General features: G+C 38.6%; 3 protein-coding genes across 12 annotated transcripts in view; 2 read left to right on the top strand and 1 right to left on the bottom strand.

The window, feature by feature from the left end:
• Positions 1-12,952, top strand: part of LOC108966091 — a 101,370-nt gene extending 88,418 nt beyond the window's left edge. For 2 of the 3 annotated variants that reach the window (XM_018928830.1, XM_018928829.1), the window contains exons 3-6: positions 11,332-11,903; positions 11,963-12,140; positions 12,198-12,341; positions 12,404-12,952. In XM_018928830.1, the coding sequence (XP_018784375.1) occupies positions 11,332-11,903; positions 11,963-12,140; positions 12,198-12,341; positions 12,404-12,748 (1,239 nt within the window). In that variant the 3' untranslated portion in view covers positions 12,749-12,952. The remainder of the gene's footprint in view (positions 1-11,331; positions 11,904-11,962; positions 12,141-12,197; positions 12,342-12,403) is intronic. The other variant, XM_018928832.1, reaches the window with a different exon arrangement.
• Positions 12,953-15,313: 2,361 nt separating this feature from the next.
• LOC108966094 (thymidylate kinase) lies at positions 15,314-16,465 on the bottom strand. The gene is made up of 4 exons (XM_018928835.1): positions 16,249-16,465; positions 15,944-16,192; positions 15,756-15,873; positions 15,314-15,681 (listed from the first exon to the last, which is right to left on the bottom strand). The coding sequence occupies exons 1-4, from the start codon at positions 16,328-16,330 to the stop codon at positions 15,498-15,500; spliced, it is 633 nt and encodes a 210-aa protein (XP_018784380.1). The 5' UTR covers positions 16,331-16,465; the 3' UTR covers positions 15,314-15,497.
• Positions 16,466-17,009: 544 nt separating this feature from the next.
• LOC108966106 (uncharacterized protein CG5098) lies at positions 17,010-25,477 on the top strand. Of its 8 annotated transcripts, none has more exons than XM_018928851.1 (10): positions 17,010-17,092; positions 18,590-18,745; positions 18,923-19,063; positions 19,813-20,114; positions 20,203-20,605; positions 20,667-20,802; positions 20,866-21,985; positions 22,055-23,000; positions 23,067-24,473; positions 24,543-25,477. In XM_018928851.1, exons 2-10 carry the CDS (start codon positions 18,677-18,679, stop codon positions 25,011-25,013), a joined length of 4,995 nt encoding a protein of 1,664 aa, XP_018784396.1. In that variant the 5' UTR covers positions 17,010-17,092; positions 18,590-18,676; the 3' UTR covers positions 25,014-25,477. The 8 variants fall into 8 exon arrangements, with proteins under 8 accessions (XP_018784396.1, XP_018784395.1, XP_018784394.1 ...); XM_018928850.1 differs by having other exon boundaries at positions 24,534-25,477; XM_018928849.1 differs by having other exon boundaries at positions 23,067-25,477.
• Positions 25,478-25,758: the final 281 nt, after the last annotated feature.

Here is a 25,758-nt window from a genome sequence, read left to right as displayed (position 1 = left end):
TATAATAAATTTACATTTGTTAAAATCACTTATTATGAAACGTATGTAAATATAATAAAAATAATAAATTGCAAGGGCCAAAAATCATAAAGTAAGGAAGCGCTAAGTTTGAGTGTTACTAACATTCTCTTACCTTACAACTCGTACGAATCAATATCCGTGAAATTCCTTCGATAGCTGGAAAAATGGTTTATTAAAATATTGCAGTTGGGGGTAGTATAAACCTAATTTTATCTATTTTATATGCTATTAACATGCCACATACTAATATAATGCTCTCTGGGTTTCATTAATATACCTCATATACCATCATCAGTCATATGGAGTACAGTGAGCAGGATGTTAATACTGATATTAGTTATATGAGGGCTTGCTCAAATTTTTGCTCAAGTCTAGTTATTTTATCCAAAAATATATTCTGTTATGTGCTAAACACGCTCTCTTATTTTCATTACGAAAACTCACACAGTATCTGGAATATGTGATATAAAGTCACCCGGATGTTCGAAAATTTTTATATTATGTATATACGGGCTAAGGGAAGTATAGATCCGATTTAACTTATTTCTGACATAAAAACCATTATAAGAGAAGGATTATCTTAATTTCAGATAAACTCAGCGCCCAAAAAATAAGGTGACATTTTATTTATTTTGAAAATTCTTTATTTATTCTTCCAAATCAATTTCAGCCCCTTCAAAGTAATCCCCTCCCGATACAATGCACTTATGCCAACGGATTTTCCAATCTTCGAAACACTGGTTGTAGTCACTTTCCGGGATGGCTTTCAGTTTCGTTTTCGCTGCGGCTTGAGTCTCCTCTATCGTATAAAAACGGTGTCCCCGGAGCGGTCTTTTGAGCTTGGTGAACAGCCAGAAATCGCACGGCGCCAGATCAGGTGAATGCGATTGTTGCCGATCGATATGGGTTGAGTTTTTGGCGAAATGATCACGAATTACGAGGGCAATATGGCATGGTGCATTATTGTGGTGAAAACCCAAGAATTGTCTTTCCACAATTCCGGCCTTTTTAGGCGGATAGCGTTACGCAAACGACGCATAACGTTCAAGTAATGTTCCTTGTTGACTGTTTGACGGGTTGGAAGGAATTGATAATGCACAACACCACAATAATCGAAAACAACAGTCAACATGACCTTGGTTTTTGAGCGACTTTGGCGCTTTTTCGGTACCAGTCGAGATTTGACGCGCTTGAGGCCCAAAACATCCTTAAAAATAGTATTGGCTGAGCCTTGCGATATGCCAACTTCATCAGCAAGGTCTCTAATTGTTATTCGACGGTTTTTCAACACCAAATCTTTGATTTGTTGAACGTGAGCTTCGTCGGTTGAGGTTGATGGTCGCCCTGAACGCTCTGCATCTTCGACACGTTCACGGCTGGCTTGGAACTCAATATACCACTTGTCCTTCGACGCGCGCAGTTTAAATTCAAATGTCACCTTTTTTGGGTACAGTAGTATATATCACACATTGACCGATAGGTAGGTACCGGAGTCTAAATATTCGATATTTAGAGGCTTGAACAGTTTTTATTGGATTTAAACCATTTTTGGTCATAAGTTGGCCTTCTTCAAAGGCAATATTCATGCAAAGTTTTATCTCCTTATAGCAATTTTCCTGACTTATATAGCGGAAAGTGAAAGAATCAAATGGAATTTAAATTGTGTTGTATGCGAAGTTGGTATGAATGTAGCTCAATATCGCCCATTTCCACACTGTAATATAAGAATGTCAGAGAAATGTGACGCACAAAGTTTAGTTGAAATCGCTCTGACGGATCTCCAGATATGTCATTTCTCCTAAAAATTGGCGTAGACACTCCCATTGCCAATTTTCCCCCTGGGATCCTTAGGGTTCTCTTAAACCATTTCTGAGGTGATATTTAATAATTATTATTGTTTTATCACGGTTTGAGGAGTTTTAAAATAGTCATTGCATGGGGAGTGATATTATCCGATATCATCCATTTTCACACTATCAGTAGGAGTTCTTATACTACTTGTGTTGAGTAAATTTTTGTTGTTTTAGCTTTAACGGTTCAGCAGGTATGTACATTATACATATTAGAGGGCGTGGCCAAGCGATCCTATGTGCCAAATTACAGTTTTATATTTTAATATAGGCTTTCGGTTGTTGGCGTCTTGTAGGCGTGGCAGTGGTCCGATCGCACATCTACGAACTCTAACTTAGTTTTTGTCAAGAAACTCGCATACCAAGTATCATCAAGAAATGTACCCCATTTTTACTCAAGTTACTGCTTGCACGGACGGACAGAGGGATGGATAGACCCGGATTTCAACTCGTCTGGTCATACTGCTCATTTATATGCACTGACTCTCCGTAGAACTATAAACATTTTTATATGGCAACTTTACTCAGACTTTACTTTTGCTATGAAAAGCTGCATAGCAGTCGTATTAATTGATATGAAATATCACTGTTTAGTCAAAGATTCTTCATTTAATCAAAATAAAAATTTTCACAACGATTGCAACTATATTTAAACAGTTCTTGTTATTCTCCTTTTTTAATGATGGCAACTCCATTTGAAGCACTATTTCAATATTTTAAATATTTTTTTTTTTAATTTTTAAAAATTTTGTTTTCTAAATATTTAACACCCGTAAAGTAGAAAATTAATATACTTGCCATATTACCTTTTCCACTCTTCCATTGAAACTTCATTAAAGAATAATTTCTTGATCAAACTTTTTTAAAGCTTTTTAAGTCAACAATTATCATTGCCCACCATTTTTAGACACACAGCCGTTTCCACTCAGGTCATTTCCTCTCACTCACAACCGACAACAAGCAATCAACCACGTGTGGCATACGTCGACGTGCGAACGCAATCCAGAAAATCCCTGCACTCGTTTGTCCGGCCACGAAATGTCACAAAACCGCGCGCGCTCGCACATATCCAGCGGTCGACACATCAGCTCAAGAGCAACGACAATTCGACAAGTTGCTGATGTTCAATGCCATTGCTGGCAACGAATCCGACCGGCTCATGAAAGTTATACTATACTGTCAATGCCGATGACAGTGCAAGCCGGTCAAACTCTGTTTTTTTTTTTTTTTTGTTTCTGTTGTATCCACCGCTTGAGCTTGTGGCAAGAATCAACAAGTCAATCAGCATGCAGACAAATGCGATATGCAAACGCCATGGGCGAGGAGTCACGAGTTTTGTGCCTTTGTGTCGCGACGACGCCAACGACGGGGCGCAATAAATCAATTATAAGGTTAAATAGCACAGCAAGACAATGGATAGCAAATAGCAAGGTTTGAGCCATGTATGTGCATGGGCAACGAGTACGGCAAGAGATTTGTAGCAATACAAGTATGTGATTATGTGTGACAATGCAATGTGGCAACCATTTCATATTTCTTAGGTGAAATTTTTTCTTATTTTTCAGCGAAATTTGCATATTTTTACAAAACATATGTATACTTATTAGAGTTCTTCAGATTAGTTAAGTACAAATATAAATATTTCAAGACCCAAAAGACCATACATTTTTTTTCACTCGTTGTTTTTATTGTTATGGGTTTTGAATGGTTACTTATTATATTCACTAGCTGCTTGTATAATATATGCATTCATACAAACAGCAAATTCTTTCTACTCTCCGGCGCCAGCATGTTACTCATACGCCTGGTCACACCGGTATATTTTATAACTTGCTTTTGTCAGTAATAATTATATGAATTAAGCTTTTTACGATGTTGTAAAACCGAAACAGAAACATGGAAGCCATGATAAATCTATATATTATATACATACTATATATATATATATTTATATATAAAGCGTGACGAACTGCGTCGATTTAGCCGTGTACTGCCTGTCTGTACGCCAACTAGTGCCACAGTTTTTGAGATATCAATCTGTAATTTCTCACACATTCTTTTCTCTCCAAGAAACTATTTATATATCGGATTCACTGAAAACTCATCTGTTTAGGATAGAGTTGCCATACAAACTGGTCGATCCAATCAAACCCTTTTATGGAAAACTATTTTGTTTGCCAAGATTTCTTTACGAAATTTCGCATGGATTATTATCAAAGGCTTCGCTGCAATCTCCATATAACATATCGTTCAAATCCGCACATATAGCTGCTATATACTACTATGGACAAAATAGTAATACATTTTATTAAAATTTCGTACGAAAACCTATTTATCGTTATATTTTCTTATCAAGGTTGGCATACACATCAAAATAATCTATGGTGTTTAGTATAAGCTATCTTTCTGAAGTATATTAGTTTGTCAAATATCTCCCTACCGCTTTTTTACTCTTTATTCAATACTTTACAAAAAGTGTTACAGTGATCGGATTTAGTTCAAATATGCGCGATTTCTTTCGATAATCTGTTTCCATCTAAACGGCAACTTCATAATACCCCCCACGTAGAAGCCTCCCTCCTTATTTGCGAAGAACTCGAACTTCCACTTTTCACAAGCCTCTTTTGAGTTCAACTTTACAACAACAAGGGCGTTCGCCATGGACAGGAACAGGTGCTAATCACTTGATGCTATGTCCGGGCTATATTGTGGATGCGATAAAAGCTCTCATCCAAGCTGCCGTAGCTTTTAACGAGTCATCAACTGGGTGTGGTCTTGCATTGTCCTGGTGGAGCACTACACCCTTCCTGTTGGGCAATTCTGAACGCTTCTGGTCGATCGTCTGCTTCAGGCGGCCCAGTTGTTCGCAACAGATGGTAGAATTAAGCGTCTGCCCATATGGGATGATTCCCTTCCAATACCACCAAACACCCAGCAAAACCTTCGTGGTCGTCAATCCCGGCTTGGCCAATTCGTGAGACGATTCACCGTCTTTCGACCACGACGGTTTTCGCTTGATATTGTCGTATGCGATCCATTTTTCGTCGCCAGTCACCATTCTCTTCAAAAATGGGCGTTGATTCGTTCTAGAAGGTTTTTTTGCGTCAAATCATGCGGCACCCAAACACCAAGCTTTTTTTGTGTATCCAGCCTTCTGCAGATGGTTTAAAATGGTTTGGTGACTAACTCCCAGCTTCTGGGCGTTGTCACGAGATGCCACATGTCGGTCTAAGTCGATATTTTCCATTATTTGATCGGTATTCGTCGTCACAGGTCTTCCGCCGGCTGGGTTCTCCATGATGTAATTTTCACCCATTCTGAATCGTCGAAACCATTTCTCCGCAGTTGGAAGTGATAAAGTTCCATCACCCAAAACTCCATTAATCTCACAGAACATTTATCTAGCGAATTTGCCTTTACCGACCTTACTATTTTTTGCTCATAGTTTTAAACTGATAAATCAAAATCATGATATGTAAATTTCTTTCACCATTTTTTAAATCAAATGGTTTATGCTTGAAAGCCTTCAAATATAGTCTAAAACTCAAAACACTCTATTTTGAACCAATACTCTACATCAGAACTTCCTCTCTCTTTTCCTCTGCTCGACTTTCCGTGATAAGCAAATCTCAAAAATATCTCACAGCAAATCACGAAACAAACATTTGTATAACAGCACGATTACCAAATCGCCAAACGGATAAAGAAAAATACCTGCTGACCACACGACTTAACTTTTTTGCTTCATTTTATTATTATAATTTTTTTTTTTTTTTTTGCTACTTGCCAATTTGGTATTTGTTATTCCGGTTGGATGGTAAATGAAATGCTGTTCATACAAAAAGTGTGAGATAATATGCAAAGTGGCAACGTAAATAGCCTATGACACTAATTGGTCACGAAAATGTTGTGAGCGCGTGACATATACGCGTTAATGCATACGAGTACGAGTACATACATACACACAKCTCCCTTTGGCCTAGCAGTGCGGTGGCAACACGGGCGAAGTTTGAGTGCCAGAAAATGGTAAATGATGCAAGTTCGTAAGCGCAAAACAAGGTGAGCTGAAAGAAAATGTGACTTAACTGAAAATGACCAAGGACGCTGACAACTTAAAGAGGGTTATGTCAGAGCAAAGGAGAAAAATAAAATAACTACAATTTGGTAGTATATGAAAGTCGTAAAGCAGGAAGACATTGAAAGACCGTAACAAAGTCGAGAAAAATTTACAACAAAACACAATAAGTGGCAGTGTAAAGTTCGAGGCAAACTATGTTGCACGCTGTTGCGGTATTTAATGGATTCTAGGCATGCCGTAATGCTGGTGCCAGAGCATGCAAGCTAACTGGGCTAACTTCGTAAGTATGGCAGAGACCTGTAGGCATTTGTCTCCAGGAGAATTAGTTGGAAAAAATCAACGCGTAATTAGGTGTTGTGGCCTTTGTGTTAGTAAATAACGCAGGGTATATAATAACAACCACTATTTGAAGTCATTTTGCATGCTTTATGTGGTCTAAGTTGGCTTAACTGCACAGTGTTTGCTTTCATGAATTTCTTGCAAGAATTTTATGAGAGTTTTTGACTAAAAGTTTAATGTTAATGCTAGTGTTTGTTTGAATATGTCTAAATAAAATTTAAAAATTATCCTTATAATAATTTCATCTGATCAAATTTGACCCGGACTGACTAAAAGAGTAATTTTCGAAAACTTTAATACAAAACCTTATTATCGGTTTCGCTCGGGCTTTAGTCAGCCTGATTCAAATTTGAATTCAAAAAATTATTCAAAAAACTGAATCTTGCCGGCTCTTGAAAAATTCCAAGAAGACTTTTTTCTGGCTCAATGGGCCTCATCGCTGAACAAAATTTGGTAAACAAGCAAAATTACCACATTTGGGACGAAGAAGAATCTGCAGAGTTTCACAAGCTGCTATTTTATCCAGAAGAAACAAGGGTTTGGTGTGTGTTTTGTGGCCCAGTGAAATCGTCGGTCTATATTTGTTCAAAAATAATGTCATCCAGGCCTTGAAGCAACACATCACGCGTGTCATTCATAAATTACAAGTCGAAATGCTAAAACGAGTTATCGAAGATTGGACTCAACGGATGGACCATTTGAGACGTAGCCGCGGCTAAGTTTTGATAGAGATAATCTTCGAAAGATAAATGCCAAAGAATGTTCTCCTGAATGATAATAAACTTTGTGCATTAAATTTGAAGTTTTTGTGTTTTTTCATTACAAAAGTAGGTTCATGTTATTGTCCTTTCACCCCACTGTGCAGTGTTGTTCTGTTCATTATGATTATTTTTTTTGTTTCAGTTATTTTTGTTTTGTTTTATTTTTTTGCTAGTTTTTATTCTGTCCGATAGTTGAAGTTGCAGCACTCCAAGCAGCAACTGTTGTCAAAGTTAGTTGAGTTTAGTTTTGAGTTTTTGTTTCGAAAATGTCTCAACTTAATGCGTAACATAACTTTTTACAGTAGAACTTACTTAACACCGCGGGAAAGTAACGAAGATGAAACGTGAGAGCTGTGCAGCAAGTATGTCGAAATTAAGACGTGTGCTAACAACCGACCAACCAGGCATAACAAAACATTTCTTAACAGGATTTAGTTTAATGCGGAAATGCAAAGGTTTCGGTTAAAGTCTTTTTTAACGACACAGTTGAGGTGTTAAGACTGTGATTTTGCGCTTAAAGTAGTAAATTGATGTTTTTCTGGGAATATTACTAGAAATATTAGTTAATAGAAGACGAGACGAGATAGCAAGATAAACAAAAACACTTTAACTTTGCACCGAAGCTATAATTAACTTAAGAGGGTACACAGTGGTTCTATCTAAACAATATGTTCGAAGTTTGTAGCGTTGTCTTCAGTAATATCATTTGCCAAATTTCGAGAAGATGAGTTATCCAATAAAAAAAAGCCTTCCATAAAAGTAGTTGATTGTAATTGATCAGATTGTATGGCAGCTACATCTTAAAGTAGTCCGATCTGTAGAATATGTTCAGAGATTGCTCTACGCCCTTTAAAAATAATGTTTGTCGATTTTCATGAAGATATATTGTCAAATAGAAAAGTTGTTCATGCAAAGATTTGATTTTGGTCGATCAGTTTGTATGGCAGCTATATCTTAAAGTAGTCCAACACCGCCGATTTCTACAATCTTGCTGAAATTTTACACAGGTCTTCGAGATATCAGTTACAAGGTCTTGAACGAAGGATTTTTTTTAATTACAACTATTTAAAAAAAATATCGCGAAATTTTCATCGAAGTTTGCATTTTTTTTATAAAAACGTCCGCCAAAAATTCAATTTTCATTTTGGTTTGTTTTCCTTCGTCCATTACCTAGTTTATTGTCTTTACTAAAACACGTATTTTTTATTTTTATTTGAGGTGTTCCTGAAATACGTTCTGCTGACAACGCGGATGCACCTTTTTTCTGAAAGACGGCGTCGTACTGCCATTTCGAATTTTTTTTTTTTTGAAAATTTCACAAAATGTTTACTAAATATGAGTCTTTTAAATAAAAAAAATTTGCTTAAAATATTTCATTTTTTATATGAAAAAAAATATGGAAAAAATGTCGTTTTTTGCCCAAGGAAACCCATGTAACGCATGTCAGATCTTACAATAGTCTATAATGCTGGTGTCATAACTCATTCTAGACTTTCTATCTTCAATAAATAAACTTAAACAATACTAAAACTTAAATAACTAATTGAGATGGCTTCCGGAACTTTTTCGAAAAACATAAATGCTATCAGAAACCACTCAGTAGCCTGTCTAAAAGAAAACCAGCGAGTTGGCTGAAGATTTATCACACTTCCACGACCTTCTTCACTTGCAAAGACCTTCTAAACAACTGCCTGAAATATAATTTATACCCGCCTCAAACTTTACATAAAAGTTGCTGCAACAACTTTTCGCCATGATCTCATTTGCGTATTACACGAGATGTATATGTGGGTGTATGTGTGGAAAAATATGTGACAGACATATACATTTCGAAATATTCTTCGAATTTACTCAGGACGCATGAGTTAGCAAGTCGGCACTCATACAAAATCTATGCCAAAGCAAAAACAAAGAAAAAACTCAACACTTATCGACATTGCGGAAAGTATTGTTTTCAACAACAAAATTCAAAATTACAAATAGTTTGCTCAGCAAGAAATCCTTCAACATGCCTATTCATACGTTTAGTTAAGCATACATATGTATGTTCTTGTACGAAAGTGTCCCAACGCATAATCCTCTCATGGTTGGTTATAAGATTTGACCACACTTACATATTTAATCATCGATTACAGGCGTGTTGGCAAAGTTTTTGCATCGGATATGTGATCACCAAGCTGAAATTTAAGTCACTTTTGGGTATACGCCAGTCATAGCAGCATAAATTCACACGTTGTCACTCATACGCTCGGTTGGACATATGATGGAGAATAGAGCATTTTTTGCTTTGTTTCGAGAAAAAAGGGGTTGAGCTGTGCGTTAACTGTTTCTAGTTTATGTGTTAGCATGTGCGCTTATGCATGTGAAATTGCGTGTGAGTTGTCTCTTCTTTCGCTTGACATTCTTTGAAAGGAAAATTGTAATCCGATTTGAGGTAAAAGTTTCCACAATTTGTTACGCTAACAAATATGCAAACTTCTCATATATACATTTATATAAAACGCTGCGATATGCATATGAATGTACATATATGTGTATGCAGATTTGTATCAATAATAATAATATAGTATTGTTTCTTGGAATATGGCTCTTTGTTTCATCATAGATGCTCGTACCATAAAGAAATCTAGTCGAGTGTTAGAAAAAAAAGAGTTTACCATATTTTTAATCGCGAAATAAATTTCTAAACAGTGTAACTAGATTTAATTTTTCTTACATAAAGTTTACTTGCAGGGGCCTTAACAAATTATAATTGATTAAAAACCGATTGCTGACCGAAAAAAACACTTCTCAGTAGATTATTTCCATTAAAAGCAAATATTTCATAAATACAGTATACAATTTGTACAATTACGAAGGAAGATATTTACTTTTTTTGCTTTACTTCTTTTGTCAAATATTTCTCTACCTTCTCCAATTGAACTTTTCTTAGATCAACAAGCAGTAGACAGACTTAAACTTAACATAGCGATTCACTAAAGCTCGCCTGAACCCAATTGTAATTAAATTTTTGCTAGAGCAATCCGAAGTTTAACATTTCAGTCTCTTTTAAGATTCAATCATTGAGTAATCCCTTTGTGGTTTTCGACACTGAGCAGAGTTTAAAAAAAACTGGATTCAGACAAACCGAACTTTTTAAAATTATCTGAAAAAGCTTTTGAATTAATAAATTAGAATTGACGATTTTTTTGAATCCAATAAGTTTTCGGAAAGTGAGTACCAAAATTAGTAAAGTACTCAAGCCACTAATCGAGTATAACCATGGCAATATCAGAATTTAAAGAAAATTTACTTTTCACAGTATAAAACTAAGCATCACAGTATATTTTCGTTAGATACCATCTGATCAAAATTTACTCGAACTAACATATTTTCATCTATTGCAAAACAAAAATTTATTATCGCCTTCAAATTGGGATCCAGAGCGAGATGCCTTTAGCGAATTAATTTTTTCGGTTTCGACGGTCTTTTTGGGATTCGGTTCTTGGTACACCATTCGTTAGAATGTTGGATAGTTCCGACAGTATATTCGTAAACTCACGTTTGATGCATGTCGCAAGTACGACGACTGTTTGTTACATAACAGGAGATATTTCGTCTTGCCCTCGTTCACTACCAGACCCATTTGCTTAACTTGTCTGGAGAAAACAGAACTAACTGGTGCGGTTGTTACTCTTGTAGAAGATCTTACCTTCTATATTCATAATAGCTCGGAGAAAACCTTCCCGATTCTGACGGAGCTTTTGATATTACTCAATGTCAGTTTACACAGCTGTATTAGGTTTGCGAAGACACCAAATTCAGGCATAGCAGCACAAAGGCAGCGCCTTTTCGAGCTGTCAAAAGGAGCTTTAAAATGTTGAGAAGGCTTATCCCACAGTAGCTGGCGCATATGGGGGGTTCTCCGCTTTGGATTGGGCTGGATTGGACAGAGCACATTTAAATTCCAATCGTCTTATACTTCCAGTGCTATTCAGCAGGCTGAAGCACTATTACCTACATAATATCAGTATGGTCTAGACATCAGTCACTAGATCACCTTTAGGTTTTCTACAAAAATATGCTCCGGTCTTACATACATACTGTTAGAAATAATTATTGAAAAAGTAAGCACAATTTCGAAATTCGAAGGTAGATGTTTCGATTCCAAATTTTCGGACGAATTTTCCCGAAAAAAAATGATTTAGTCCAATACGTGAAAATAAGCAGATTTTACCATATCATGTAATTATTATACAACATTTGTATTAATTATTTATAAATTTCTGTTGCCGCATTCCAGGTGATTCTCGTCATTGTTTCGACGTCGCTCTGCATTTCGCGAGTCATCTCCTTGCGTCCTGCCGGCAATGACGATTACATGCAAGGCAGCACTGTTGACAACGTTAATCCCTTTGTGGCAGCGCGGCAACGACTGAAGCAACAACAACGCCAGTACGAACAAGCCAAATATAAATACTTTGCTGATAATAATGAGCGCAGAGCTTATGATTTTAATGGAAACAATAACAACGACATGGCATACAGTGAATACTTGCAACAACAACAGCAGCAACGATTACAAAATGGAATTGCAAGCATAGGAAAAACAAACCTGAAAGAAGCACAGGCGAAAGCCAATGACAAGCACATCTCAGCGCTCAACGATTTTCCACCAGATGCGGAAGGGGAAACAGAGAAAGTGGCAGCAAAGAAGAAAACAGATTTAAATGAAATATTCGGCAGCTATCAGCATGCAGCACGAATGCATAACGGAGCAAACAACAACAAAGAAGATAAGACAAATCTGCGCGGCGATTACGAGGTCTCTAATGGCGAGTCTCAGCATAGTGGAATGGCTGCTCAGAATGAATTGTAAGTGGTTTGTAGTTTTGATTATGTAACTGTATTGCTGTAACGCTTGCGAATTTCAGCGCGAAGAGCTACCAACAAACGAAACTTGCGCGACGCTCGACAGCGCTGCCTCCCCAACAAAATGCAGCGGATGATGAGAACGAAGAAGAGCTCGATTTGGACCTGCCCTATGGCATACAGAATGTGCGCAAGCGTATGGCTCGTCATAAGCCGGATCATACTAAATCGGTGCGTGTGGTAAATGCCAAAAATAAAAAACGAAAACAAAATAATTAATTCTTATTCTTTCCGCAGATCACTTATCAGTCGCTGTGCCCCACCAAACGCATCGCAATACCGCTCGAGACCTCCGGTTACGAATATCGCCCCAGCCATTACATAGAAGTCACATGCGCACATTATACACCTGCACACAGTTTTGAGATCAGAAAAAATCGCGTAATTATTATTAATTTCTTCAACCCCAAATCAAGGCCAATAACTTTGTTTTCCATTTGTAGATTTGCTCAGAGGCGGGCTTCTCCTGCATCCAACTGAATCGCACCATTCACCTGATAAGACGCAATAAAGCAGCCAGCGACGAGTGTTGGGAGTCGGAAATACGCATTGTGCCCTCGGGTTGTGAATGCATGTGGCCGAAGCATGACAATGGCGATATCGCAGCCTACCATGAGGCGCAGAAGCGTTTTGGCGCCTATGCGAATGTGCAAGCAAATGCCGACTACGAGCAGGGTGTGGGCTATCGCCAGATACAGCCGCAACAAGCAGAATTGTTCGGCATAAATGGATTGCGTCGTAATGAGAATGCCGATGGCGTTGGTTTTGAGGCCTTCGAGTATAATTGAGGCTTGTTTTTTTTTTTATCGAAGACGATGATTTGTTTGGTTGCTGACGACCCAGATGACAACGAATGTGTTAAATAGAAAGTAGAGGCATTGAGACCTCTCTAATTTCCGATAATGAACTTACACACATCAAATAAGTATCATTATGGATTATGTAATTGACAGTACCTTCTAAATAAATACGTAGCATAAATTTAATTTGCAATAAAGGAACGAAATATTTATTTACATATGTATTAATATGTATGTATAGCTGTTGACAGCTATTTAAAAATGACATCTATGTATTTTGAAGTAATTGTTGTCATTTTCCAATAATGTGAATCAACGATTTGAGTGCGACAACTAATTAGAGAGGAAAATATTTTATGAACAAAAAATAATGATTTTACATACTCCCAGTTAGTATTTTTTTGGTTTTCTCTTTTACTTTCATATTGCTTCACATCGATTCCGAATTTACCTTATAAAACTGCATCACAAAGAACATCCATATTTGGGATATATTTGGTGCATATGGTTCTTTTAACATCACCCAGAGGTGACCTATAGGGCTAAGTCTGGGCTAGACGATTCATAATCCAAAAACTTGGATAGAATTTTCACTAAAAAATTTTTGTGTCAACTTAGACGTACGCTATCTTTCTCATAACAGACAAATTTTCCTCAGCCCATGGCAACATGACATTTTTTAGGATGTCTACAAACTTCTCCTTGTTTAAAATTAATAATAACTGAAATAATACATTTTAATATATTTTAAACCAAAAATTTTAAATATACGCTTACCATAAATCAGTAATATTCAGGGGTGTTGTGGAATCCAGGATAGGATTGCTTAGCTGTCATAATTTGAAACCAATTCCGATTTTCAATAATATCACAGAATCTGATTGGATTTTGTCTTTTCGCACAAACGCAAAACCAATATTCGAATCAGCTGTTTACTAATGTGATAAAACTTGCAAATGAATACATTTGGAAGCAATCCTATTAAAGTTTTTAATGAGTTCCGAACGGGTGATCCAAGTTGAGGTACTTTTTTTAATAGCCTTTTTTTTTTTTTTGACAGATCACGTGTGAGTCTTGTCAAGCTGTCATGTTAATTCTCTTCAGTATTGCTTATCATTTCAACATGGAGACTTACGCCGGAATAACATTTACAAATCGTTCAATTTTATGACGAAAATTCTCGTTCTATAACGAAAGTATTCGCTACGCTCAACTTATTTTCAAACTAATCGGACTAATGGGCGTAATATTTGCAACATCATAGATGAGTTCGCAGCAACGCGGACTTATATAAAGAACGACTTGGCGCATTTTACGTCGATATCTTAAATTGAAAGCGTACAAAATGCAGCTTTTGCAGGAACTAAAGTCGATCGACCTTCCCTAGCGTCATCGCTTCACTCTATTAGCTCTTGAAAAGTTCCAAGAAGATCCAACGTCCAAATTTCACAACGAGGTTCATTCGTAGCATTTGGGACGAAGGGCAACTTGAAGGAATTCAAGAGCTAACATTTCAGTCAGAAAAAACAAAGGTTTGATGTGGTTTGTGGGCTGGTGAATCAAAGGTTCATATTTCTTCAAAAATGATGCCGGCGAGAAAGCAACGGTCAATGGTAGCCGTTATCGCGCCATGAAAACCGACTATTTGATGCCTGAAATTGAAGCTCGTGATCTCGACGACATTTGGTTTCACTAAAACGGTACCACTTCCCACATGAATGGTAGTCAGAAGGGGCAAGTTCTGGGCTATAAGGCAGATTAAAAACTTCCTCTCTCCATATATGTAGTTCTTAACCTGCCTTGTAATATGAGGTCAAGCGCTGCCGTGTTGGAAAATTATTGTCTCATGTCTGGTCGCAAATTTCGGACGTTTTTTGGCAATCGCTTTTTAAATTGATTAGCTGACAACAGGTAGCGTTACCCATTAATAATTTCGTCGTCCAGTTTTAGCTCAGTATTAGAAGCTCATAATACAATAATATGTAAATTATACTACTATTTTTTGCTTGGCCTCAATTGATATGGTATTTACCTTCCTTGCTTCTGAATGTATCCGACTGCTTTAAAGCCTATGGAAATACTTGCGTGACTCCCAAATCACCTGCGAGCTCGTTTTGTATTTGACGGCAAACGAGTTTCAAGCTTTTGACCACATGGGACGTTCTTCGTCTTCCACAAGGGCGTACAAGAACTCTAGATTTCCAACGCATATTCGGAATATTAAAAAATGAAATAAATATCAAAACCCCTTGCGATTCGGAATTTGAACATGTTGCACTATTAATTTAGTATTTAATATTTCATTGAAAATGGAAGCGAGGTAATTTATCCTACTGTTCTTTACATCCTCGACCGACCGGAACCTTGTATGGCGATGGGTTCGCACATCATAAACATACCATTCCGAAAGTAAGAGAAAGCGAACAGGGAAAGCTATTAGCATACTGGTCATTCTAAGCTCAAGAAACATCTTTCCAGTATGGAGTTTCACAAGAGACTAACTCAAACGGCCGGTTTTGCGTCATGGAGCATTGGCTGTTCAATTTCAAGGAATTAGTTTTAATATTTTATTTGTTTCTGTACACAAAAATGTTTATGGGACAAAGGGACAATCTGTATATTCGAAATGTGTTTTAAGGAATTCAAGTTAAGTGTTTTAAAAAAATACATTAAGTACGAACAAAAAGTTTTCTGCTTATCAATTAGATTAAAAACATATAAAGAGGAGTACAGTAAATCACAGTGAACACAATGGTGTATGTTTAGCCTTGTTTAAAACTGACATCGCTTTTAAGCGAATATCTTCAAATACCACTGCTTCCGACTGACTCGCATCAACACTATGCCAGAACTCTGTTTGCTCCTCACAAAGGCGATCGAATACACTGGCCACTTTAGACTGAAATTCTTTCTTTTCATATCTGTCTCAATAAAAATTAATAAAATATTTATAATTTTCCAATTAAACCTTCATAATTTTAATTGATATATATACCTCTCTCTGCCAAAATCACCACGTTGAATTAGATGGTCAATTGGCGCTTTCAAGTAAAATACAGCATCTGGTCGTAAAAGTCCTTTCTCAGGAGCCATGCACCAATCGAAATCCATGCCTTAAGTATGCAATTTAACACATTATATTCCAATAACTTTAATAAACGTATGAGCATTTCATTATTTCACCTTTCGCAACACTGTATGCCACACCGGAATATGAATATCTATCGACAACCAATGTAGTACCCGCATTTAGTAAATTCTGCATTTCCTTTAGAAACTCCCATCGATTGGCAGAAAACAGCAGATGAATTACTTGATCATTCAATTCTTTGGAATTTTTTAAGTATGAATTTATTGTGCTACCAATTTCCGTAGTGCGAGTAGGAAAATGCATGTGCTTTGCTTGGTAGCCATTACTGGTTAGAAATTCGTCTAAATATATCAATTAACTATGTTATTTGCCAAGTTATTATTTATTTACAACTTACACAACAACCGACTTTGTGACGATTTTCCACTTCGATCACATCCTTCCAAAACGATGAAAGCACCACGTTTAGCAGTTCTCATACTTAATAATTAGTTGAACATAAAATCGAACAATTTAAAAATTATAAGAATCAGTTAATTTTCCAAGTATCATAGAATACATCCTATAAAAGGTGGTTTATAACTTCTCTGCTCTTGAACGCTACATTTAGCGGGAAATAATAACAAACACTTTAACAGCTGTTATGAGGAAAGATGCCATATTTAGAAAACATTTAAGCACACGTGGATTTTACAAATATTGCTTAAATCTTGATTTATAATAATATACAAAGTTTTTTTTTATAAAATATACAAAGTAAAAGAGAATTGGAAAAGCATTACATAAACATTTATTTCCTTTGATAAAACTTACTTCATGATATAGTGCTTCGTTCAAATCAATTAAATACTTTAGACAGAGAACGTTTATCTCTGTTTTAGACATATTTTAAACAAGAAACTTCAATAAGATATATATATATATATATAAAGATTTTGGAAAATTACTTAACATACTAATCACAAGAAATATTGTGAGGCAATACAATAACTGGAGGATAACTGTTAATATCTTTGCGAATAGATAGATACCATAATTTATTTTACTGCAAAAGACTATAATTATACGAAATATCTTTGAATCATCCTGTACATAAACTAATTGCAACCTTGTGCCATCATATCTGGATAAAAATGTATTGTTGAACGCAACACTGAAGTTGAATTTATGAATTGTGTGCTTTTTTCGCGGAAGAATAGTTGGAAACATTAAGAAAATTTTAATAGACTGCTTAAAAATTTGTAAGTGTTTAAATATTTCTGATTATAAATGAATGCTACAACAGAAGAGTAGTATAGCTGCGAATGCAGTATAAAAAAATAGACGACAGATTTTATAGAAGAAATGCTTTGAGTGAAAAACTGTTTTGGTTAAGAAAATGTGGAGTAAAAAATCGTGTAAAAATCTGACAAAGCGGGTGCAGCAAACATATCTGAAAAAGTAACGCAGCGAGAGCCTCTGCAGGCGGCACAAGCGAAATTCGCTCAATGGCGAAAATGTTTGAAGTGCACAAACAAATCTTCTTGCCGTGATGAAGATACATTAAAATAGGCAATCATGTGGTTGAAAGAGTGAGAAATGTGTGCAATGACTTTGTGACGAATTTGGTTTGCAGGTGTAAATGAGATGCACAACACTTTCAAGCGATGTAAACAAGAATTTGTGCAAAAAGAGGAACTATGCGAAAACAAATTAACACGAGATATTGAGTGATTATTAGAATTGTGTTAAATAGATACCGAAGACTATGGGAAAATATATGTTATTTGTATTTAAGCTTATTACAAATTAATAGGCTAATTTAATTGAAATATACATATACCTAAAATTATGGAATATTTGTGAAAAAACAATATATATGTGCTATGACGCTTCCTTCATTACCTTTACCTTTTGTGTCAAAGTTTTTATGAAAATAAATATAAAACTAATTGTTATTTGATTACGAACATCTTGCTATTTGGAATAAACAAAAGGCAATAATCTTTGACATTTCGAGGGCGCTCTGTCATATATACAGCTGCTAGCTGTCATCATTCTTCTTACATATGTTTTTTCTATTTTCGCCTTGTATTAAGGCAGAAGATCAAAAGCGGAATATCAAGGGAAAATATAAAAGTGGAAAAGTTGCCGGAGTAGAAGCACAAAAGGAAAAGAATTGTGTATAGGTGAGATTAGTGTGGCGTATGGACAAACTTTTATTTCGCCTCCAATTACAATTTCTATAGTCAAATAAATAGTATTACTATAGTAAAATGAAGCAGTTTTGTGTGAATGCATAAATATGGACTAAGTGTAAAAGTTAAACGCAGGGATTTTGTTAGTATGCTGGATAAATGAAGTTGGTAAATGTATGTGTGTGTATAATTTTTCGCCTGTGGGCTGCTGGCCGCAGGATCTGTGCAAGTGTCTGCTCTATTAAATTATAGCGCTTGCTAATTAAATGTGACGAATTTTGCAACTTGCATTGTGCGATGTAAAATAACTTGTATGTAGTGCTTGACTGTTGTGATACTATACCACTTAAAATGTATCTCACGCCTATTTTATATCCTGCGTTAGCTATAGTTATGTTGATGTCATAATAAAAAGGTGTTTTAATAACTGTAGAATACGGTCGTCGTAATCTTTTAAAAACTCAAATAAATATTGGACAAAAATCATATGACAAAAAAATAGATATGCAAATAATTTTACGAATTTGTAACACATTGATCGTTGTTTTTATTTAAAAAAAGGTGCAGTCCTCAATGCTTGATAACTAAAATATCCGCGCTATTAGTGGAAACCCTATAAACTTGAACAACAGCAACGAATAAGGTGAGATGTCTAATAATAATCCCCATGGACACATAAGTCAACCGACGCAAAATCCTTCATGGAATCATTTGCAAGTAAGTTCGAAAACTGAATATTTTAACATTCATATGATTACTAACTAGATCTAAAAATGAATTGTGCGTCCTGTTATAACGCTCGTTTTATTTACAATATAGAAATGCCTATCGCTAAATAAAGACACACATGTGTACATAATTATCATTGTAATGTTTTATTATACTTAAATACAGATACCATCGTATATACCGAGGCAACCACAGTTGGCGCATATGTCCAACGAACGTCCCATGGTGCGTTCACCATCGGCTTGGCATGCGCCGGCACCGCCACCGGATTCCCTATATAATTTCATGTCGGCCAATCATAAAAACGTAAATGCACCTACTATGCTAGAAAACCAAATCAGTGCTTCAGTAATATATTTCGTCTTAATTTTATATGCGGAATATGCAAATATAATAAAAATGATTAGATGTAGTAATTTTTTGATTTTCACTCATACCTTTCTCACCTGATTTAGAGAATGATTTATTTATTTTTTCTATAAGTTGGACTTAGTTGCATTTCAAGTATTTCTCTCTAATTTTGTCCGTTTCTAAATAAAGCTTTATACTGCTTTCAATTTTTTTAAATTAGTAAATTATAATTTTTGTTCATTTAACTTCACTTAACTGGATTTCTTCAGTAAGTAGCTTAAGGCAGTAGTATTAAAGAAATGCAATATGATAATTTTTTTCTAAATACCTTCTAGATAGCAGAATTCTTTTGTATTTGGTATCCCTTTCTTTTGAAATAAATTAACTATGCAAATTTTTACCGTATGCAATGGCGTTAATAATTGTTCTGAGAATAATTCAAGAAACTGTGCCCTCGGCTCCCTTTTTAGAACTTAATATAGAATAAAAGTAGTTTGTTTTTTACATAAATACTAACAACTAATATATCAAATAATTGTAAATTGCTCACTAATATGCTCATTTGTATGCCAAAAAAATTTTTGTAGACTATATTCCTCTTACCAAATTACAACTTCAGCTACTTACCGTTTTTAATGAAATAATGATATGTTGTGAAGTTTTATAAAAACCGACTGTCTTATGCTAATTTTATACTTTAATAGCTTGAACATCAGATGAATTCTCTCCTGCCTCGTTCGCTTTTACCGCCATTCGATTCAATGGACTTATCGCTGCAATCAAGTCGTAGTTCAAGCTCACCACTAAACAAAATCGTTGGTGGTCATGCGCCTGGTATGCTATCACATGAGTATGGTGGTCATAAGCATGCGGCCACGCCACAGCCGCCAGGACCACCGCCTCCACATCAACATCAGCAACATTCGCACCAGCCACAAGCGCATCAGCATCAACAACAACAACAGCAGCAGCAATCACAACATCATGGACCGAATAGTTACCCAATGTAAGTAAATAAAGAGTGAAATGTTGATAAAAACTTTAAATTTGTTGAATTGATTTAGTAATAATTTATCGTCGAATTCACCTTCCAGCTTAGCACAACAGCAGCAGCAGCAACAACAACAGCAGTCACAGCACACACACCACTCTCAGCTATCTGCATTGCAATCTTCGCCAGCCACGCATGGCATGCAAAGCGGCGCTACACCGCAATCGCCTGCCTCACCAGCTGGCAGTCAAGGTCCCGGCAAATATATGAATACGAATGGAAATGATTGTGAAGGTATGCTACCACCTGGTGGTTCAAATCCTGGCGGTTCGTCGTCGGTAGGTGGCAATAATAACGGCGCGAGTGCGAGCAGCGGTACCGCAGGTGGAGGGGGCGGCGGTCCAAGCCCTGTGCATACTTATATGCGCGAGCCCAACGATGCGCCCAGCCATATGAGTGAGAGCTATGGCAAAGTACCACATTTGGCGCGTAATTATGAATCTGAGGTAGTTTATTTACAACATTTAAAAATTTACAACGGCTCAAATTTTTTTTTTTGCTACTTAGTTACAGTCTAAAGGTGCCGGATCGAAGCCAGTTGAGTTGGTCAGCAAAGATTGTAATTACACTTCGCTTATATCAAATAAAATGCAGTCGCATGCGCAGCAGCATCAGCAACAGTCACAAGTTTCTCCCAAGAAACGTAAGCAAAATGTTCATTTTTACAAAAAAAATATGTTTGAATTTATCATTTTTATCTCTTTAGAATCGCCAATACGCAATTATCATGCGCAACAACAACATCAGCATCATCATCAGCAGCAGCAACATCAGCAGCAGCCGCCGGCTTTCAATAATCCACCACAGTCTGCCATGAAGCATAACGGTCCGCATACACCGCCTACACCGCAATCTCCCGTAATGCATCAGCAAACTGGTGGACCTTTACATGGCATGGACTACAATCAAATGCATTTGCAGCAGCAATCACAGCCGCAGAACGCTTATCCACATCCACAACAGCAACAACAACACATGTCGCAACATTTGCCACACCCACCGCCACCACATGCACTACACTATCCACCACACCCGCACGCACATCAGCTGCCACACAGTCTCTTGCCGCAACAACCTACACAACATCAGCAACAAGCAACACAATTGTCACAACAAAATCAGCAACATCATATTCCACCGCAACAACAACACCTACACCCGCAAATGCATCAAAATCAACAGCAACACCAGCACCAAGTATCGCCACGCATGCACCAGCAACAACAGTCTCTTACCGCACAGCAGCAGCAACAACAACAAAATCAATCACCACCAATGCATCGTACACTGAACACCCACATACAACACACCAACTCCACAAATTACACGCATCTCGATGATATGGCGCCTGCTGCTGCAGCCAATGCTTCGAAAGCGCCCACATACAACGTGCACCCAGCAGAATTGAAAAAATCGTCGCCACCTGCTGATAATACCGTTATAGCAGATCTCTCACCCAAACCGGTCAACAGTGGCGCGAATAATACGTATTCCAACAGCGGGAACAGTGCGTCCAAAGCGGCTTGCATACCCGACAGCGCTGAGTCGCCTTCGCCGGAAGCGATATCATCGCATTGCGAATCATTGGACTCCAACAGCAATAGTAGTGGCGGTGGAGGGGCAGGTTTTCGACAACGTCTACATAAACGCGGTGGTGATACCAAATCATCCGGTGCTGAGGCTGTAGATTTCGGTAGTGTTCTAATGCCAACACAAGGCAACTCACCACAGCCGCAGTACCAACAATTGTCAAGGAACAACATTCCACGAAGTCCAAAGTCATCACCAACGGAACAAGTGCGACGTTCACCACGCAAAGCTGACATGTATGTGTATATAGTCTTTTATTTTTTTGAATGCGGATTCACTTACAATACGCTTTTCCAACTTTATAGCAAATCTCCAGCAAGCAATTTCAACAAATCACCTCCCAGTGCAACGGTAAACTTAGGTACACCACACACACAGCCTGAAAAAATGGCAATCGCCTCCACACCATCCTCACCGACCAGCCAAACGATGGAGAATGGACGCATACCGCCAACAATTGGCACGGCTTCAACTCCACTGGACACAATGGCGGAAACATTTGCCGATTCCGAAGTGGAGACAATTGACAAAATCAGCGCCATGATCGCCAGCACTGCAAATGACAGCGCAACGCACGTGGACGCGAACAGTAATTCGAGCATAAAGAGTGTCGGTGAATGCGACAGCGGCGCGCTCAGCAGCGGCAGCCCGAAAACCAAAAAGCAACGTCAAGCGCTGAAACTGCGCAACGCCACCGAATACAATTCCAATTCGAATGGCTCAAGCAATTCATATAGCGTCATTGGAAATACCAGCGCCAGCAATAGATCTATGTCCATGAACGATAATGCCGTTGCGGTCGATGAGTTGCGTAAAGAATTGATGCAAACGGATCTACAGCAGCTTGAGGCGCCTAACGGCGACAAATCCGCAGCGCAAACCAACGAAGGCGAAGTTGCGACTGGCAATCGTATGGAGTCGCAAGCTGATGCGCGCATGAGACAGCCACGACCACTAAGTCCGCAAAGTAATAGTCACAGCAGCAGCAGCTCGTCCAGCACTTCCAGCTGCAGCAATTCCAGCCACAGCAGCATTGGCAGCAAGACCACAGCAACTACCACACATGCGGAAAGCAAAACATCGGGGAGTCAATGTCCGGTTATAGCAACAACAACGACAGCTTTGGAAGAGGACAATAAACACAAACGACAGACTTCAGACGAACGACAAGCGCCGCCGCAGACTGGCGATGCCGACCCACTAAATTTAAATGCCCATAAAAGCGACACAGTGACAGCGGCATTCGAAGAGGTAAGCCTATTGAATATTCAAAACCATAAATCTTTTACTTAATGAGTTCTTTAAAAACGTCCGCAGGTTGAAAATAAGTTGGAGGAGATGTTTGCTGGCATCGAAGATGAGCCCATCATACCGGAGACCGATGATCTTGCTTCACAGCCGCCCGCCAATACCACTGAAGTGGTGCGCGATTTAAGTTTAGCTTTAGAGTTGTCTAACGCCAACCTCAGCGCTGTCACACCTTCAGCAGATGCACCACAGGAGACGAACGATCCGATGAGCGCTACAGCGAAAGATGTGAGTACGCCACTGCACGTACGCACGGAAGGTCCACCACCGACTAAAGCCGCCAAAAAGTCGACACTACCTAGTCCTATACGCAAAACTACCACAACGGACCTACAAGCTGCCGCTGCGGAAAGTGCACAAACCACAGACAATAAAGAAGGCGGGAAAACGAGTATTGTACCGGCTGCTTCAACTACGGCAGCGGGCCGAAGAAGCGGACCGCCGCGACGCCGTCTCTCCGTCGCCATGGATCCCGCGAATTTGCGTATACTGTTGGACGACGATGATGCTGACTTTGCAGAACCACGTCCACAGCGTGGCAAACGTACAACCAGCGCCAAGCGAAACAACAATAGTTCGCAGAACAGCAGCGAACAAAAGAAGGACGGCGTCATATGTTTGGATGACGATGACGATCAGCCGAGCACATCAGCGGCTGCAGCGGCAGCATTGGCCGCAAAGACAGCCAAAGAAGCGACCACACAGGCTGTCGGCAGCAGCAGCACGCCAAATGCCAAGACGACGTCTAAGGCCGCTAAGGGCCGCAAAACGCAAGACACGCGCAAACGGCCGAGTCGCGCCGCGGATACTGGCAAGAATGGTGCCAAAAAGAAAATGACGGCAAAACAGCAACAGCAACAACGGCGTAAACAACAGCAACATTCATCGGATGATGATGCACCAGCAGCGCCATCCGCCGCAACGGAACAAATAAAAAATAAATCTCCATTCATTTTGGTGAAGCGTGACGGCAGCATAAATGTGGTGAATGCGCCCTTGAATGCCGAAGATGTCAATGAGAAGAACGCAGCCGCGCGGCAGGTAAAGAAACCATCGGGTGCTGCTGGCTACGCACACGATCGGAAAAACCTACGCGGCCTGCACTCGTCAACGCTCAGCAATAAATATGACGCGGATACGACCGACTCAACGTGGATATGTGTATTTTGCAAGCGTGGGCCGCATCGCCTGGGATTGGGTGACCTCTTCGGCCCCTACCTGGTCACAATCGATTGCGAGGAATATAAGACGGCCGTAAAAGCGCCCGACGCCATCGATATGGATGCGATTTTCGTGAGCAAACGACGGCGTCTGGATATGGTACAGACGAATCCGCGCAATCTGCCCGTGGTGCCGGCTAAAAACTGCACAGCGTCCACGGGTGCGACAGCTACTGCTACACGCACCAGTGGTGCGGTAAGTATACCAATCACCTTGCGCCAGCAAGACTTCTTTAGTAGCGACTCCCTTTTGCAGGGTAAAAAGAAAAAGAACGCTCAAGACACAAGCGCCCACGGTAACTTGAATACTGACGCTACGGTGACTATCGATCCGCTCGATTGCAGCACAGATGAGACACTGCAACAGAACTTTCTCGGCATGTCTAAAGTCTCGGAGAAGAGTTATGAAGTGTGGCTGCATGAAGACTGCATTGTCTGGGCGCCGGGCGTATACTTGGTGGGTGTGCGTGTTATGGGACTCGATGCGGCGGTCTGGACCAGCACCACCTACCACTGTGTACTGTGTAGCAAACCTGGTGCGATTGTGTGTTGTCTGCAGCGTGACTGCAAGGCAGCCGCACACGTGCCATGCGCACGCGCAGCCGGCTGGAGTTTGAATGAATCAACAATGAACGTGCACTGTCAACAGCATGCCGTACAACCGGCCATTGCACCGACAACCCTATCAGCGCTAGCACTGCAACAACAACAACCGGCAGTTTTGGAAAATTCCTGAGAATCGCAAGCAGCCGAGTGTCACCTTCCACGTTCGCGCGCGCAACAAGGTGCGCGTCGTCAACGTTGCTTAGCGAAGTCAACTGCACAGCGCAAGTCGAAATAAGGCACAACAACAAAACATAAGTGCGCTGCTCTTAGCATTAAGCGTCGTGTGGTGTGTGCGACGTGAAGTGTTCGTGAAGCTACGGACCCAGGCCGTTGCTTTGCTTATTTGCGTTTCGCTAAACATTCGTTAGTTTTAAGCGTAAACCATTTTAAGGTGTAATAATAGTAGTGTACTATATTAGAAACTTCAATTTTACAGTTAACTTTAAGCTACCGTTACACACAGAATGTACACAAGACCATCGAGAGAGAAATTTTAGCGCTCAACATTTTTTTTTTTCATATCAAAAACCTTGTTTGTTACGCATCGGTTTGTCTACCAAGTAGTTGATTTGCAGAAAAAATTACAAAAATTCGTTCGACTCTCTTATTGAAAATAATATTTGTTTTACTTAAATTGTATTTAATTCTTAGTTTTTACATAAATTATGCTCTATATATAGCACATACATTTACATAAATACATACATATATTATGACATAATCGTAAGATATTTGTATATAAATATTCTTAATTGGCATAAAACTAAGCTTATTAGTGGCGAGAGTAATTTTTATTGCTTCAAATCGTGGGCGTATAAAACATATAATGCGCTGGCAGAAGAGAAATCTATTATTTAAAGTTAAGGGTGTTATTG

The sequence above is a fragment of the Bactrocera latifrons genome, unplaced genomic scaffold (genome assembly GCF_001853355.1).
Source record: "Bactrocera latifrons isolate USDA-ARS-PBARC rearing strain unplaced genomic scaffold, ASM185335v1 scaffold_155, whole genome shotgun sequence".
Lineage (NCBI taxonomy): Eukaryota > Metazoa > Arthropoda > Insecta > Diptera > Tephritidae > Bactrocera > Bactrocera latifrons.
Note: the sequence above shows the minus strand (reverse complement) of the source record. Positions and strands in the feature narration are given on the sequence as shown.